Here is a 15,496-nt window from a genome sequence, read left to right on the forward strand (position 1 = left end):
ACTTTTGCATTACATTGCACTACATCTAGTTATTGTGTTAGTGTTGGCAGTGTATAAAAATATCTGTAAGATGAGGGTAACTTTACTTTGTGTGAGAGCTGAAATAGTTTTGAAAGAAATATAAAGGCGATCATTTGTGTAAATATTTATTGTTTACATTTTCACCACAGTTTGTGCCTTTAACGAGTTTTTTTTCCCCAACCACGCCCCTTTATGTTAATAAAGGGTAATATGCTCCCTCTCAGTGGCCATCTTTGGCAGTACACCTTTATTAAAAAAATACCTTTTTGACCCTCTTGCTCTGCCGTATCCTTGTCTCCGACCAGCGTCTTCCTGCACAAACACACGTGGATTTTAACTGACGACAGGCAGAAACAACAATAACATGGCAAGTCAGGGGCTCGACTACGACGGCTGCAATTTATTGAGGCAGCGGCTGGTTTTGTCCACACTCAGCGGGAAGCGAGTCAAAATTAAAAACATACGGTCCAAAGATGACGAGCCGGGACTCCGTGGTGAGTGGCAGCTTCACAATGCATGTGGCGTCGCAGTTAGCTCTGCGGCTAACGAGCTAGCTGTTACGCAGTTGGGAGTGTGGTTAATCACTGGGCGTCGGACATGAGGGATCGATAGAGAAGTGGCGTACATGTGAGATGAAGACAACCTCACCTTACTGTCCTCAGCTGCGTGGTTGTTTTTACACCGAAACAGCACTGAAGAGTTCTGTTTTTATATTGTTTGAGGGATTTAGCTGGGAATATATGAGGGAGGGTTATCGGAAATTGCCATTGGAAATACATCAACTTTATACCACTTGCTTGATTCCATATGTTTTGGACTCTTTTAAAACGATGCATCAGTTTGCCTAAATGACACACAGGCATTAAAAGTTGAGATAAACTTTGATTTAATCCAAATCCAAACGAACAAGCTGTCATTTTCTGTTTCTTGTTCCTTTTCCTTTTCATCTTTTCCAGATTTTGAGGCCAGCTTCATCAGACTGTTAGACAAAGTGACTAATGGCTCCAGAATAGAGATCAACCAAACTGGTGAGTGTAGAGCTGCAGTGGCATCTTTGTCACAGACTATCTCCATTTACTTTCAGTGGTTATTATTGCTGATATTTAAGCAAAGCTGGCACTTTCATCTTGAATAATATGCCTAAGGTAAATGTAGTTATTCTTTTCTGTATTATTTTGGTTAATATTCTGCCTATGGTATTCAAAGCTGCAGCTGTAAACCACCTGTTTTTCTCTAGAAAAGTTTACTGCATTTAATACATTTTTGTTAAATGTGTGAACACTTTCTTCATTTGTTGTAATGGCTGCTCTGTTGCAATTGGCCTACTCATCTTAGTGTTGAAGGGGGAAATCTGCTAATAGTCTGCAGACTCACTCACTGTCTCATTGTTTCTGTCCATTCAAGGTACTGTGTTATTCTACCAGCCTGGTTTGTTGTATGGAGGCACAGTGGAACATGACTGTAATACGCAGCGCTCCATTGGTTACTATCTGGAAGCTTTGCTCATGCTAGCTCCATTTATGAAGAACTCTCTGAAGGCCACTCTGAGAGGAGTCACCAATGACTTGGTGGACCCAACTGTGAGGACACATTCATTACTGTGATAATCTTCAAACCAGTGATTCAGTTTTCTCAGATTTGTCCTGGTTTAAATTGGACTATACTAGCTCCTGATCATACTGGGTGGAGTTGAAGCATGCTTCTGCATGCTATGTAAACTATGTTGTGGTTAAGTACACACCTCTCAAATCCAAATGGACACTGCCCTCTAGTGCACACAGCATTATGTGCAATTAAATGACTGTTGAACTAAACAGTTTAGTTTTTATGTATCAAGTCTGAAGTAGAGCCGCTGAATATGGCACAATCAGTTATGACAGTATTCAGGTTGTTTTGTTTTTTGTTTTTGTTTTTTTGTTTGTTTGTTTCAGCAACCCAGTCTTAGACACTGCATTATCTGTTCTATAATAGCTCTTTACTATGAGTTGTGAGAAAATGAACCAATAAGAATTTGAGAAGTAAAATTATGTGAGCACTGAGGATCATCTTTGCTTGTTGCTAGTCTATTGTTAGCTTATTATAAATGTATATATTTTCTGCCATGTAGTTGCTATTTTTAAGCTAAAATTTTAGCACTGTCTCCTGCAGGTTGATCTGCTGAAGTCCACAGCCCTTCCTCTGATGAAGAAGTTTGGCATTGATGGAGAGGGCTTTGACCTTAAGGTTAACATTTTCAAAAATATGTTATTTACTTAATTAATTAGTTACAGCTTACTTTGTCTCATTCTCTTCTCTCTTGGTGCTCCCTCAGGTGGTGAAGAGGGGGATGGCACCAGGAGGGGGAGGAGAAGTTGTTTTTACATGTCCAGTTCGCAGGACAATCAGGCCAGTCCAGTTGACTGAGCCAGGAAAGATCAAGAGGATAAGAGGAGTGGCGTATCCTCTTCAGGCTCGCAATCATGGCTGTTCTTAATTTGTACAGAAATTTAGAGTAATAAAAATAATTAAAACCTGTTCTTTTTTACAGTACAGTTAGGTCAACCAGGGATATTCAGCTAATAAAGAAAAGCGAGAAACACTCAAACAGGATTGCCTTGAGCATTTTCACAAGGATTGAGTCATACCATATATTGATAATCAATAGCCGAACAAGTGTTTAACTGACTAGCCAAAGATATGAGAGTAAAGCTTGGGAGACTTCTTTTGTTTATACATATTTGTATCAGAGGTCATTGGATTGTTTCTCCAGTTTCTTCCTTTTACAGAGGAGAAAATTTTTATATAAGTGACTTGGTGAAACTCAAATGGCAGTGTATTGAACACCTATGAACTTATATTATTACAAGCCTTGACTGTCTAAACCCAGATATTCGCTGCGAGTTTCTCCTCAGATGGCCAACCGGATAGTGGAGTCTGCCAGAGCCGTCCTCAACCAGTTCCTTCCAGATATCTACATCTACACTGATCACATGAAAGGAGCCAACTCAGGAAAGTGAGTACCTCAATGTACATTTAGTGACTAGTAAGTTTCAGCTGTTTTTTTTGTAAGTTTATGTAACTCAACGACTGGTTATTAAAAAGACTCAAAACAATTCATTTTGGTAAATCACAGGTCTCCAGGTTTTGGACTGACCTTGGTGGCTGAGACGCTAAATGGTTCCTTCCTTAGTGCTGAGATGTCATCCACGCCGCAGGGGCAGGGAGACCCTGTACTGCCAGAGGACCTTGGAAGGAACTGTGCCAAGTTACTTTTAGAGGAGATATATCGGGTAAGCACACAAAAACCCCACATTTGCTACACATATACATTTCTCTTGCTTGTGTCAGTGTTTGGGTTTTTGGGGTTGACTATAATAGAAAATGTAAGATCAGATTTGTTTTGCTCATTTGCTCATTGTTTATGTAGTTTGTCATTTAACATAAAGATTTTACAAGTTTAGTTTGGCAGTCCTGAAAATCTTATACAGGTCTTGTTCACTGTGAACAAATGTAATCAGGAATGTCCCAAAGTTGTGTGGCAGCATTTGCACTTTTGTGTTCCTAAAGAGCTAAGCTATTGTTTAGTCAAACAATGAATAGTTTGCTCAGGACATAGTGTCTTTTATATATATATATATATATATATATATATATATATATATCATTAATTTTGTCAAAATATGCTTGGTGTTTTTATAGACACAGACAAAATTAAATCAACAAACAAATTGCAAACAAGAAAACTTACAGCATCATTGCCCACACAGTTTTTCTGTAATATTTGAGGGAACTGAAAGTTCTTGGCTCAACTGATCTACAAAGCAACTGCCTCTTCCAACAAGTTTGATTTGGGTTTACACAGACCAACATTTTGCACTAATGTATCATTTAAGATCACTATTAAACTTTATCTATAATCTCTTGTGGTATGTTTAACAGTACAAATGTAATGCTATGACATGATACTGAAGTTTGACTTCTTCAAAAGCAACTTGTTTTTTGTTTGGCTACCATGCTGGAAAACTTGTAGTATCCCTGAAAATTAATATCAGGAGTTAATTACCTCACATACAGCCACTGGAGGATCAGTTTGCAGCCCTGCAGGATTCAAAATTGCTGGGAAATACCTGATATACCAGAGAAAATGCATTACACACCCAGCATGATACAGTGACTTCAGTGCTCTTGTTTACTAGCATTCTTGGGTAATGACCATAAACTCTAGTCTGGAATTCAAGTGAAAAGCTGTTTCTGTGCAGTCCTACAATAGATAGCGCAAAATTACTCATCTTAGTTGACCGTTCACATCTCATGGACCAAAACTGTCTTAGCAGTATGATTTAATGTATGACTAGATACAAGTCAATAAAGCTAAAAATAAAAGAAATGCTAATATATGTAACCCTGTTGCCGGATTTAGCAACAGGCTTACATATAATCAGTTCCTTCTTTTCTTCCTCCAATTTACCACAGGGTTACTTTGGTTGTGTCTATGTACCTTTCCCTTCCTTTAACCGTCTTTCTTAAAATATACAAGCCAGCAAAACTACCAAAATATGCCATGGTGCTTATTTTAATAATTTTAAACCATGGAATTATTTTTATTATTAGGTATCTACTTTAATGGCATAGCCAGACCTCACTGGTGTCACATTTTAGTGATTGCATTCAAAATTTCCTAAGCACAGCAATATTTTAATTCATTAGGTGATGTGTCAGCTGCGTAGTGTTTACCTGGCTACATGGACACAGAACTGTCCAAGTGTTTTATTTGTCTATGTGGTGTGTGCACATATGTGACTCACAATAGTAGATGGAAGACGAAGTAACTTGTTGCCACTGTGAACATTTACATGCACAAAGAGGTCCACTTCATCAGAATATACACAGTTATATGGGGTGACTGTGACTTCACTTTGGTTCCACATGGCTCTGCCTCAAACTCCTCATAGGAGCCATGTGATTCCAGTTAGCTGGTCATGGTAGTGCTGATTAACTCTGAAAAAGGAATATTGTTGGATCCATCTTCTTAGCACCAAACAGCAGCGCTGGCTCTATGAAGCAGACTTCGAGAATGGTGGATTAGTAATCCATTGACTTTCTTTTTTACAGTTACAGCTGCCAGAAGAGTAGGTATATCCACCACGTTGAACAGCATTTGAATAACTGCTAATTTTAATATTTAACTGTAGCAGGAAGGGAGGACGATGAAGAAAAGGGGAAAGATAACTCCAGGGTAAAATGTGTGACTCTCCTGCATGGATTGTTAATTTTTAAAGAAAATGAGAAAGGAAAAGGAAATTTGCAGGATTTGCATCAGAAGGCAAAAGCACTCAGTGCGCGTGAAGCCGTTTTGTTTATTTTATGGTTAATCAGTAGAGTCTCCCTGTGGTAAACCAAAGCTACATGATAGACATTTCGTTTTTGTCAGCAACGTCAACGCTGGGCAGGAGCTGATGAAAGTGGTTACACTCTCTGGTTTGTTTGTTTATTCAAAATTATCTTTCAGTTTTTCAGAAATGTAAAATGTATCGCAGCACACCTTGAAGGCGTGAGTTGACAGTAAGAGTTTCTATGTCATTGCCTAGTTTTTTGTTTATTCAGTTTTATTTGCAAATTTCTTTTTATTTATTTTTTTTATTTTTTTTAATTCAAGAAGTGTTCTCAAAAGATTCAGACCGCCTTTTTTTTTTCCTCCAGTGTGGAAATAACAGAACTTTGGCCTTGATTGACCGTGTTGTTCATGGTTACACTAACGTGTCCTACTCGGTTTTATGATATGCAGTTTTACAGGTTTAGTTCAAAATTGGAAAAAAAAAGAGTAGGATATTGTAGAACAGGAGAAATCACTTGGCTTTGACTGTACGTTTCTTTCGCTGCCTGTTGGGACAAGGGGTTTCAATTTGTGTGAAGGCTTTAAGGGACTTTTCCATAAAGCCTTGCGGCTGGTTAGAGGCTGCTGGATATCTTAACTGTGAGTCGTTTCCTTTAGGAGGCGGGGCCTGAAACTAGCTGTCAAGAATTTTTCATAGTTTAAAATGCAGAATATTTTATGCAAAAGCCTCAGTAGTTCATACTGCTGTTGTCCACATCTGCAACACAGCAAGGTAAGATTCTTGGGCCACCACTTTCTCAATAGCCAACCACATTGTGGACAATACTAGAGTTCACTAAAGTGCAAAAAAAAACTTGGTTTAAATTGTAATGAAAGTTTTATTCTCTTGAAGAACATTGATTAGTTTTTAGTGGATGCCAACAGCATGTTTTCATATGGTAAAATGTCCTGTGATAAATTTTATAACAAAGTAAAAACCTTTTAAGATGGTAAAACCTGTCAAAATATTTAAATTGCGTTGGTTGGTCATACTTGTACTCTCACAGGTTTTTTTTTTTTTTTAATGAAGTAAAATATTGGAAATGAAGAAATGGAATGAAGCTAGAAATCTGTATAATTAAAATTTTAGAATTCACTTAAACCAGGTCTCATAAATCATATCTACCTGTCCAAGGAATGTAGATGTCAAAAAATCTGCTTCATCAGGAATAAAAATAGCCACTTCATTTTGCTGTGTGGTCTCAGTGATATGATTATCATATTCCTGCTGACAAGCTGTCACAATGCCTGAATGAGTGGCATTGTAGTATGGAAGAATTATCCTATTTAGCTGGAGTTAAGCTGTCACATATTTGTGTATCAGGTTAGCAGAGTATGAAATCCTTCAGGATCATTTTTAAGTCCCCTCAGTTCATAAAATGCATTTGGGTGTGTCCTGTCTAACGTAGGCCTCATATGAGCGACATAGCAACTGTTGTAGAGTAATCATGATGGCATGTGATCACTTGGAAACAGAGTGTCCGTTGAGGTCAGGTCAGAGGAAGCAGAAAAATGCAGTACCATTTGCAGCTCTCATGGACTTGCCCTATGTTTTTCAAATGTGGGAAGCTATCAGTGTGTGTACCTCTGATAAATAACCCCCATCGAGGAGTTGCTGAGTTCTTTCTAAACATCTCCATCTCTGACATTTTTCTCTCTTTTTGGTGCTGAAACATGTCCCCCTCCTCTACCTCTGTTTTAGGGCGGCTGTGTGGATTCGACCAATCAGAGTCTGGCACTGCTGTTGATGACTCTTGGCCAACAAGATGTGTCGAAGGTCCTGCTCGGACCCCTCTCCCCATACACGTAAGCCATTGTCCAAATGTAGAACACAGTGGCCTTTAATTTAGTTATTCTTCTACTAGAGTTCTCTGGGCCAGTGACAATAATCCAAAGGTCTTGACCCACTGTAGGGCACAAATATACTGGACAAATAGACAACAGAGCGGATAAACACTCAGCTGCTAGTAATATAATAACGTATTAGAAGCATACTCTCGCTCTCTCTCTCTCTCTCTCTCTAAAGAATGGTAGCTAACAAGTCCTTTTTAACTTGTTTTTGTTCCACTTTTTTCCCATATGCTTTTGATTGCTATCATCACTACATTATCATGGTGCTAAGTAAATGCGTTCAAATATCTGGGGGGGAAGGAGTCAAAAATAAAGTCAACTGAACCCATAGCTGATTTTCAGACATTGTCACCATATACAGGGAGTGAACTATGAACTGTCCATTTTCAGTTATCATGGTACCGGTGCTGTGTCCCTCTCAAGTACAGTACTATGATAACTGAAGATTGGCAGTGCCATCACAATACAATCCTCTCTCTTCTCAGGTAAAGCTAATGATAAAGTTTACCTCACTGATGTGCATCTGCCTGCTTTTGTGTTGGCTTTTTTTATTTTTATTCTAGTCTTTGTCTTGTAATTTTTGGCACCTTAGCGTTATGAACTGAATCTGTATTTCAGATTAAAAAAAACAAAAACAACTCATTGCATTTTACCTTTACTGAAGCATACACCATGATGTGCACCCAGAACACTGTCAGAGCACTTATTTAATGTGTGGAATATATTTTATCCAGCACAGGGTGAAGCCCTCTCCTTTGGGATTATTAAGAAAATGCTGGACATTTTGTAAGAAAAAACGCATAAAAATGAGACTGAAGTTTCCTCTCCAATTTCTCTTCTTAACTTTCTCCTCCCTCTCTCTTCCTCCTGCATCCATCTCTCTTGCTATCCCTCCAGGATCGAGTTTCTCAGACATATTAGAGATTTCTTCCAGATCATGTTCAAGATAGAGGTCCAGAAGCCTCCGGAAGATGAAAGAAAAGGTGGAGACAAGGTCCTGATGACCTGTGTAGGAATAGGTTATAGCAACATTAACAAGAGTCTTAAATAAAGTATTTTTATAGAAATGTCATGGTGTGTTCTTGTATTTCTTTGCTTACTCACATCCAGTAGTATAATATAGTGTTTTTATTAGTTTAAATGCAGAGGTTATGACATCAGTTATTTGTGTGTATCTTGTCTACTTTAAGGCTGTGTGTATTATTATTATTATTATACAATATGATAGTTTAGTAAGAAATGTAGAGTAAGAGTTATCAGTTACATGTATGCCTCCTAGAATACAATCAAAAGCATCTACATATGCACACATTTCCACAGCTGATTATTTATCTCTTTTTGTTTGACTCATCCATTTTGTGCGGTACCAAATTGAAAACAAATGTCTGTTCACACACTATTGGAATTCTGCATGATAAAGCATTTTTAAATGGTTCCTGTCATTGTCTGGAGTAAGCCTAGGAAAATGTTTCAGTGAAAATCAAATGAAAAGGTCGTAATCCAGTCAGCATTCAATGTGGATCTATATGTCACTTTTTTTTTTACAAAGCTGCATTACACACCATATGTGTCCTGTTGCAGGAGTTGGCTGAAGTTAATCATCTTGGCCACAGATGCTCTTGAGGGCGTTGCCATAGCTGCCTGAAACTTCAGACTGCAGAAACAAGGGGGGGGGGGGGTGTTTTTTGTTTAAAGGCATGTAAACAACATTCTTGGCCGCCATCGTAACATTAGATTTAGATTTATCTCTGGGTGCATGTACTGACCTCTAATTGGGAGTAAAGGGTATATCCAAACAGTTTCTTGTATTCAGCTCTGATATCCATCAAATCGATTTCTGAGCGACTGACGATGATCCTAGTCAGAGTGGATTCTGTGGTCCCCAAACCCTGAAAAAGCAGCACAGTGAATTTTAGGATAAAACAACAAGGTGTAAGTAGATTCTTGAAGGGGCAAATCCTGACTCCTACTCATTTCAAATAAAGCATCCCTAGTTTGATGCGATGCCTTAGTCTGCTGCTGTGTAGCTTTACATTTCTTTTATCTGCTGCTCTACAGCCTGTTGACGAATTTCAATCAATGTTGCACATTTTGACAAAGCAGCAGCAATAAAACAGTGGCTTAACATTCCTTTCCACACCAGCAGTAACCAATACAAATGTTGGCCATGGTTACAAAGAACACGGGCTGCCACCTAACAATATGTGGATTTTGTCGGTAATTTTGCACAGCTTACCTTCATGCTCTTGAAAAGCCTCTCGGCGAGGTATGCAGGAGTGTTCTTCACACATTTAACTAGACAGAAGATAATTTATTGAAATTTTGACATTTTCTTCATAAGCATCAAAACTATAGACACAATTAATGAAATGGACCACTGCTTAATGTTAGGTTTAGTAAGCAGCAGACATTGTGACATGTTTTTCTTCTCACCAACAGCCACTAGCAGCTTCTCCAGGTCTCCGGACATCTCAGACTCAATGCTCTCCTGGAGAGTCTTCTTGGCAATATTCTTGTACTCAATCAAGGCTGCCAAAACGTAACAGAGATTTCAATGCAACTTTTGTCTGTCAAAAATATATATTCTGTCATAGTTTTTATTTTTTAGCCACACAAGGTGTCATGGATTGGTTAGTTTGGTGTTCAGTCACCAATCCACCATGTTTCAGTCCAAACTAAAATATCTCAGACTTTGATTTGTACAGATATTCGTGGACCCCAGAAGGGGTCAACTGAGGCTCTTGGCTCAATGCACCATTGTGCCTGCCACATAATGTGCCCTAAAATGGACTGCTGCTTTGTCTTTAATTACATTTGTACCAACTGAGAACATGGAAGCGGTGTACTCACTCTGTCTGAGCTGGGGAATGCTCCTGTGGCACAGGATGTCTATAAACTTGCCCTCATCAGTCCCCCACTTCTTCTCCCCTGCTTCATACAGTGCCTGGGGAAAAAAAAAGAAAATGAGTGCCGCTTCATAGCCAAATCCTTTAACTGCAACAAAAAGGACACTGACACACTGAGCATGGGAACAGTATGCAGGTTCAGGCTTGCATCACATCAGCCAGTAAGGTGTGTTAACTGAGTTGAGCGGTTTCTTCTTGCCCCTTGAAGGTGCTTGGTCAAGATAAAAATACCCACGTTACAAATGAACAAGTCTCTGACATAGTCACAGAGTTTTTCTTTTTTTAATCCAACTGCTCTAAGTTCTTTGCATCTAAAAAAGCACAATTCCAACTTCATTTATTACATGGGCTTTGTGTCTTTGTTGAGCAATGCTGAAAAACAATGATTGGTTACACAATCAATCGTGTACATGTAGTGACAATACCTTTGCATCTGCTTTAACTTTGGCATTATCCACTTTGGTGTTCTCATCTCTCTTCCCCTATGAGGATGACCACAACAAAACAGAAATCTATTTAAAGTTGAGCCTTTTTGAATGACATTTTCAACATCCTTATCATGACCTGACATCGAAAGCTAAACATTGTTAAGGCATGATCTGAGAACACATAAGGCCTTCAGGAAGAGTGGTTGTATTGTATTGATTTTAATTTACTGTACCTCAGCCAAGATGAGCAGTGCTTTGCCATAATCTCCAGATACCTCTGATTGCAGGTCATGAATAAGCGACCTTCCTGTTTCTTTGAAAGCAAAGAATTTCAAAATTACGAATGTCTGACACCTGTTTGGCGGCACTAAGAGTTATTACCTAATATGGGAAATTACATATACACTGTGCTGTTGTGCTGTCGAGGCGAACCTGCCAGGTATGTCTCATTAATGACTTTTATCTGTCTGTTTGATCTTGATGCAAAGATTTCTGTCAGTGTGCTCTCTGAAGTTCCTGGCCCCTGGATGTGATAAACACAAAATGTAATGTACATGAACAAATGACGGCAGTGATAATGATAATAGAGTGTAGTGCAAAGTAGGGTACAATTTTATTCATCCAAACAAATATCAAGAAAAATAAGTCTGCTGAGATGACTTACACTGCACCACTTGTGAAACACTGAAGGAAACAAGTTTCGGGGTAGTAAGACTCACCTTGATTGCGTGGATGATTTCATTACAGTCATACACTTCAGGAGGTGTTAACAAGGCTACTAGCAAGTCTTCAAAGTCTCCATGGGTGTCACCTTCCAGGTCAGCTTTTAATTTCTGTTGGATCAGGGTAATATTAATACATGCTTGAACCCATTTCTCATTTACAAACATTTGAATACAAGACAATATAGTTCAAAAAAATGTAAACTTATGAGAATGGCTGACACACCCTTCCTGTGGCCTTCTCATAGGCCCTTGCTATAAGCTGTCGCTGAGCATTGCTTCTTTGAGTCAACACCTCAATCAGGATCTTTTCTGTTGTGCCTTTAATGGAGAGGAAAGAAAAAGTAAGCTTACAACCCACACTGGCCTTGGAAAAACATTTTAACATTATACGAGTTTTTTTTCCCCCAAACTGAAATATGCACACACTGCACATTAAGTGCTTTATATGCTTTTCTGATATGGGCTCATAATGGTAATTAATCAGCTTACCAAGGCCCTCTATGGCTTTCTTCAGTGCAGCAACATCTTCTTCTGCTTTGAAGTTTGCCTTGTCCTTTATAGTTCCCCTTGCACTTGACTGGTGAACACGGGCACAGTCCTCATTTTATTATATCATACAACAATTATAATGCTTGCTATTGATAACATCCTATATTCTAGACTGAAGCACTTTTCACTGTCCATTCAAGCATCAGCAAACTGTGTGAAGATAATCAGAACTATTATTATCATCATCCCTGTGAACAGGCGCTGCACATGAGGTACATGTTCATGTCCAACTTACTGTGACAGTCAGCGAGGAAGGGTTGTCTAAAAGCAGGTCCAAGTCATCCTACAATAGGAGTCAAACACAATTACATGATCACCAGTCATTTTCTCATATTTTCAAGCACAGGTTTAATTGTAATCGAATATTATCAACGACTACTCACCCAAACTGACATCGTTGTATTTCTTGAGTAAAGTCTTACACTAGGGAGAATAAGAATCACATGGCATTAATCCCTTCACATCACTCCAGAGTAATGTGATGCATTTATTCTCCTATGCAGTCTTTCCTCTGACTGTCCTTGCTGTCTGCACATTTTTCCACTTCATCGTTTGTCCTCAATTTTCATGACTTTCACTCACGGCCTTTTGTGTTTTCTGTCTCCGTGAATAAAGTAAACAAATCCTCTGGATCAATATTGTCTACATTCAGATAAATCTATAGAAACAGACAGTTACAGATTGCGTAATCCGAGCCAATTTAGAGGACACATGAACAGACCCGAACCTGTAACATATTTATCTCGGCCGCTTAAAGTTTAAAACAGTTTAATCGATCAGCTGGGCGACAAACGGAAGAAATACTTGAAATAAAAATCAGGGTGCAATTTTTTTTTCTTACCTATATGAGAAGACGTGACTGATGTCAAATGAGGAATTTTACAGTGAGTCGATGTCGCCACACCTTTCAAAGCAGATCGTGAAGGCAACGCCCATTATTTTGTTGGAGGAAGTTGAATCATGGAGACGTTTTTTTTTAGAAACTCCTCCTCATGTGTACACACTCACAGTTCAGCCACGTTTTCTGAAATGACGTCTACATAATCTACCCAGCTCACCACTAACTAGTGTCGTAGTGTCCGCGCAACACTTTTTCTTAAATAAACATTTCCACTGTAAGACGTGCAACAAAATCACCGAGAATGAATTAGATGGCATAGCTTTAGATAAAACTTCCACAAATGTTAAGACGCTTTTAAGGAAAGTTCTGTGGCTTTTATTGTAAAATTACCTTCAAACGACCTTATGGTAACTGGTTACATTTTGAAACTTTAAGAAATTCTTACAACCATATTTTTTTTTTGTTTAATTGCTGTTGAGTTCCGAAAGTGAGCGCGTTCGTTTGATGAAGGATGCAGGAGACGTCCAAATTAATTTCATATATTTTATTTGAATACTATAAAAGAGAGGTCATTCACAGAGCTCTGGACCAGACTATGTTTCCCTGACAAGCAGACAATCCCAGCATCAGTCCACGAAGTCTGACGCTCTATCTTTCCGTGGTCCAGTTTATGTTAGGATTACACAAAGGAAATGACATTTGTGAGTGTTGTCTTCTCCGGGTTGCACACTTCCTCTTCGTATTATCTGGCTCCATTCCCGCGATCAGCCCTCAGTGGGTGTTGATGGTCCCTGTTTTCTGTGGATGAGGAAGGAGAACAGACACAAACCACAACGTCCAGAACCCCAATGCATCTCCTTCATTTAGTAACAAAAAGTTCGTGTTTGTAATATACTGTATATGGATATTTCATATAAAAACATGTAAAAGATATAAAATTAGATATTAAAACAATATGTAATGCATTAGGTTAAAACAGCATCAACCGTACAAAAGTATGTAAATAGCATAAGGTCAGACATCCCAACATTGTGAATGAATAATTATCAATGGAGCATATAAAATCTTTTGGGTTGTTTGTTTTTGTTTTTTCCTACTCTGTCGGTGACTCTTCATTGGTGTCTTCCTGATTACAATCCCAGATCTGTAGGTGCAGCATTCTGTAAAGATAGCAGAAGTTCACTTATTTTATAGTTCATACGTTTGACGTGAAAAAAACACCCCTGATATGCCATTAGGTACCGACAAAATGAGCATTTTGATAACATCAGAAGTATTTCAGTAATAATTCTAACTGGGTCCAATGTCCTGTTTGCTTTCAGGGCAGGAGCACAAAGCAATGTCAGTCAGTGGGAAGAAGGAAATTAACGCTAGAACTACCACAGCCCAGCCATTTGGCTTTTCTACCCACAAAGCCCAATGGGCAGCCAAATGACTGGATTAGTCTGGAACTAATATCCTAACTCACGTGTGAACAGCCCAACTTGTCACTATTGTTCTGTAAATGAGGTCCCTAGTATAATCATCGTTCACAACCACGCCCACCCTTCCACCACACACACACCTGGCCTACTTTTACATTTCCCATCAATCTTTATAAGTACTTTTTATTTATCTTTTCTTTTCTTTTTTTTTTTTTTTTTGCTGTTTTCACCAGGATTTCTGTGTTTGTCAGCAATAAAGGTAAAAATTTTAACCTTTATTTAGGCTAATCAAGCACCCCGTGTCAAGTTTTCACGCTTGAGATGCGCTGCACAACACTTTACAAACTTACAACTAATACTAATACAAACTTTAAACTAATAACACTGGATTTTTGTCATGTAATACACATGTCTTCAAAGTTAGGTCTTTAGGTGGCACCAGGAATGCGTATGTACGCACTTGGGATGTATGAAACTAAATTTATAGTGCGACTTTGATAAGCAACGAAGCCGCTCGGCTTGATGGATTGTAGGAGCTTTCCCTGCTGACAAAGGGACGTTGTATTATAGTTGGTCCTTGGTTGGATATGGGTTGCAACGTCAGACAACGTCAAATAACTAATTATGTAGTGCTGACAACCAACCACCATCCAACATTTAGTCAGTGTTACCTCACTATAATTAGACGTCAAGCCAAAGGTAGGTTTATTTAATGTGAACCCAATTTTCAAACCCATATCGTAATCCAATTATAATCAAATGTTGGGAGACAACGTTGTTCCCACGTCACACTAACTTCAGGCGTTTGCTATCGCTGGTAACGATAAACCAATCAGAGAACAGTTTACCTTTTACCCGCTTATCTCCGCCCCTTTTTGCTTTAAGTGTTTTATCATGCGCCTTAAGTATGAAAATAGACTCGTTCATTGATATTGCGCCTTATAATGCGGCCCGCAAAATACGGTATATAAAAACAACATATAACATACACATACAATTATATACACATAAACATAGTTCTATCAAGAAGAATAAAAAAACAATATGCCAATAAAACACTTCAAAATAAATAAAAATCATATCAAATAAAAGCTTAAACTAAAAACTCAATGGCGGTTTTGCACAAGGCCACTTTAATATGGACTACATAAGAAATTGTATTTCTAATCATATCACATATATTTACAGCTACAATGGCCCTACACTCCTACAGCCCAACACCAGAAACTCTCAGTAGATGTTTGAAGCTTCCAGGCTGTATTCAAGCATACCCCTCCCCTTAATCTGAGTATTCTGGTGGTAATGGTGGTCCACCACATTCCGATGTAATGGCTGCATTTACAAAAGAAAGGTGGCAATTTGTAGACCGTTGAGCTGTAAAATTCAAGACAGCAGCCT

The 15,496-nt window shown here is 38.6% G+C and overlaps 2 protein-coding genes across 2 annotated transcripts; one reads left to right on the plus strand and one right to left on the minus strand.

Annotated features, from left to right (window-relative positions):
- The first annotated feature begins 272 nt into the window (after positions 1 to 272).
- rcl1 (RNA terminal phosphate cyclase-like 1) lies at positions 273 to 8,297 on the plus strand. The gene is made up of 9 exons (XM_029516621.1): positions 273 to 515; positions 978 to 1,049; positions 1,426 to 1,601; positions 2,170 to 2,244; positions 2,333 to 2,457; positions 2,888 to 3,013; positions 3,134 to 3,290; positions 7,077 to 7,180; positions 8,123 to 8,297. Exons 1-9 carry the CDS (start codon positions 386 to 388, stop codon positions 8,274 to 8,276), a joined length of 1,119 nt encoding a protein of 372 aa, XP_029372481.1. The 5' UTR covers positions 273 to 385; the 3' UTR covers positions 8,277 to 8,297.
- anxa3b (annexin A3b) lies at positions 6,368 to 12,791 on the minus strand. Its single transcript, XM_029516623.1, has 15 exons — positions 12,675 to 12,791; positions 12,217 to 12,256; positions 12,069 to 12,116; positions 11,774 to 11,861; positions 11,508 to 11,602; positions 11,279 to 11,392; positions 10,992 to 11,082; positions 10,793 to 10,872; positions 10,557 to 10,613; positions 10,076 to 10,169; positions 9,659 to 9,754; positions 9,462 to 9,520; positions 8,992 to 9,114; positions 8,788 to 8,879; positions 6,368 to 8,230 (listed from the first exon to the last, which is right to left on the minus strand). The coding sequence occupies exons 2-14, from the start codon at positions 12,226 to 12,228 to the stop codon at positions 8,820 to 8,822; spliced, it is 1,017 nt and encodes a 338-aa protein (XP_029372483.1). The 5' UTR covers positions 12,229 to 12,256; positions 12,675 to 12,791; the 3' UTR covers positions 6,368 to 8,230; positions 8,788 to 8,819.
- Positions 12,792 to 15,496: the final 2,705 nt, after the last annotated feature.

The sequence above is a fragment of the Echeneis naucrates genome, chromosome 12 (assembly GCF_900963305.1).
Source record: "Echeneis naucrates chromosome 12, fEcheNa1.1, whole genome shotgun sequence".
Taxonomy (NCBI): domain Eukaryota; kingdom Metazoa; phylum Chordata; class Actinopteri; order Carangiformes; family Echeneidae; genus Echeneis; species Echeneis naucrates.

What these genes read in the sequence shown, in the direction of transcription:
- anxa3b (XM_029516623.1), bottom strand. An exon ending in CACTGCTCATCTTGGCTGAG is followed by an intron (nt 10,614 to 10,792) that starts GTACAGTAAATT and finishes TCATCCTCATAG; the next exon opens with GGGAAGAGAGATGAGAACAC. An exon ending in GAAGCTGCTAGTGGCTGTTG is followed by an intron (nt 9,521 to 9,658) that starts GTGAGAAGAAAA and finishes TCTTCTGTCTAG; the next exon opens with TTAAATGTGTGAAGAACACT.
- rcl1 (XM_029516621.1), top strand. Translation starts at nt 386, where the DNA reads ATGGCAAGTCAGGGGCTCGACTACGACGGCTGCAATTTATTGAGGCAG. An exon ending in AAAGGAGCCAACTCAGGAAA is followed by an intron (nt 3,014 to 3,133) that starts GTGAGTACCTCA and finishes GGTAAATCACAG; the next exon opens with GTCTCCAGGTTTTGGACTGA. An exon ending in GGACCCCTCTCCCCATACAC is followed by an intron (nt 7,181 to 8,122) that starts GTAAGCCATTGT and finishes CTATCCCTCCAG; the next exon opens with GATCGAGTTTCTCAGACATA.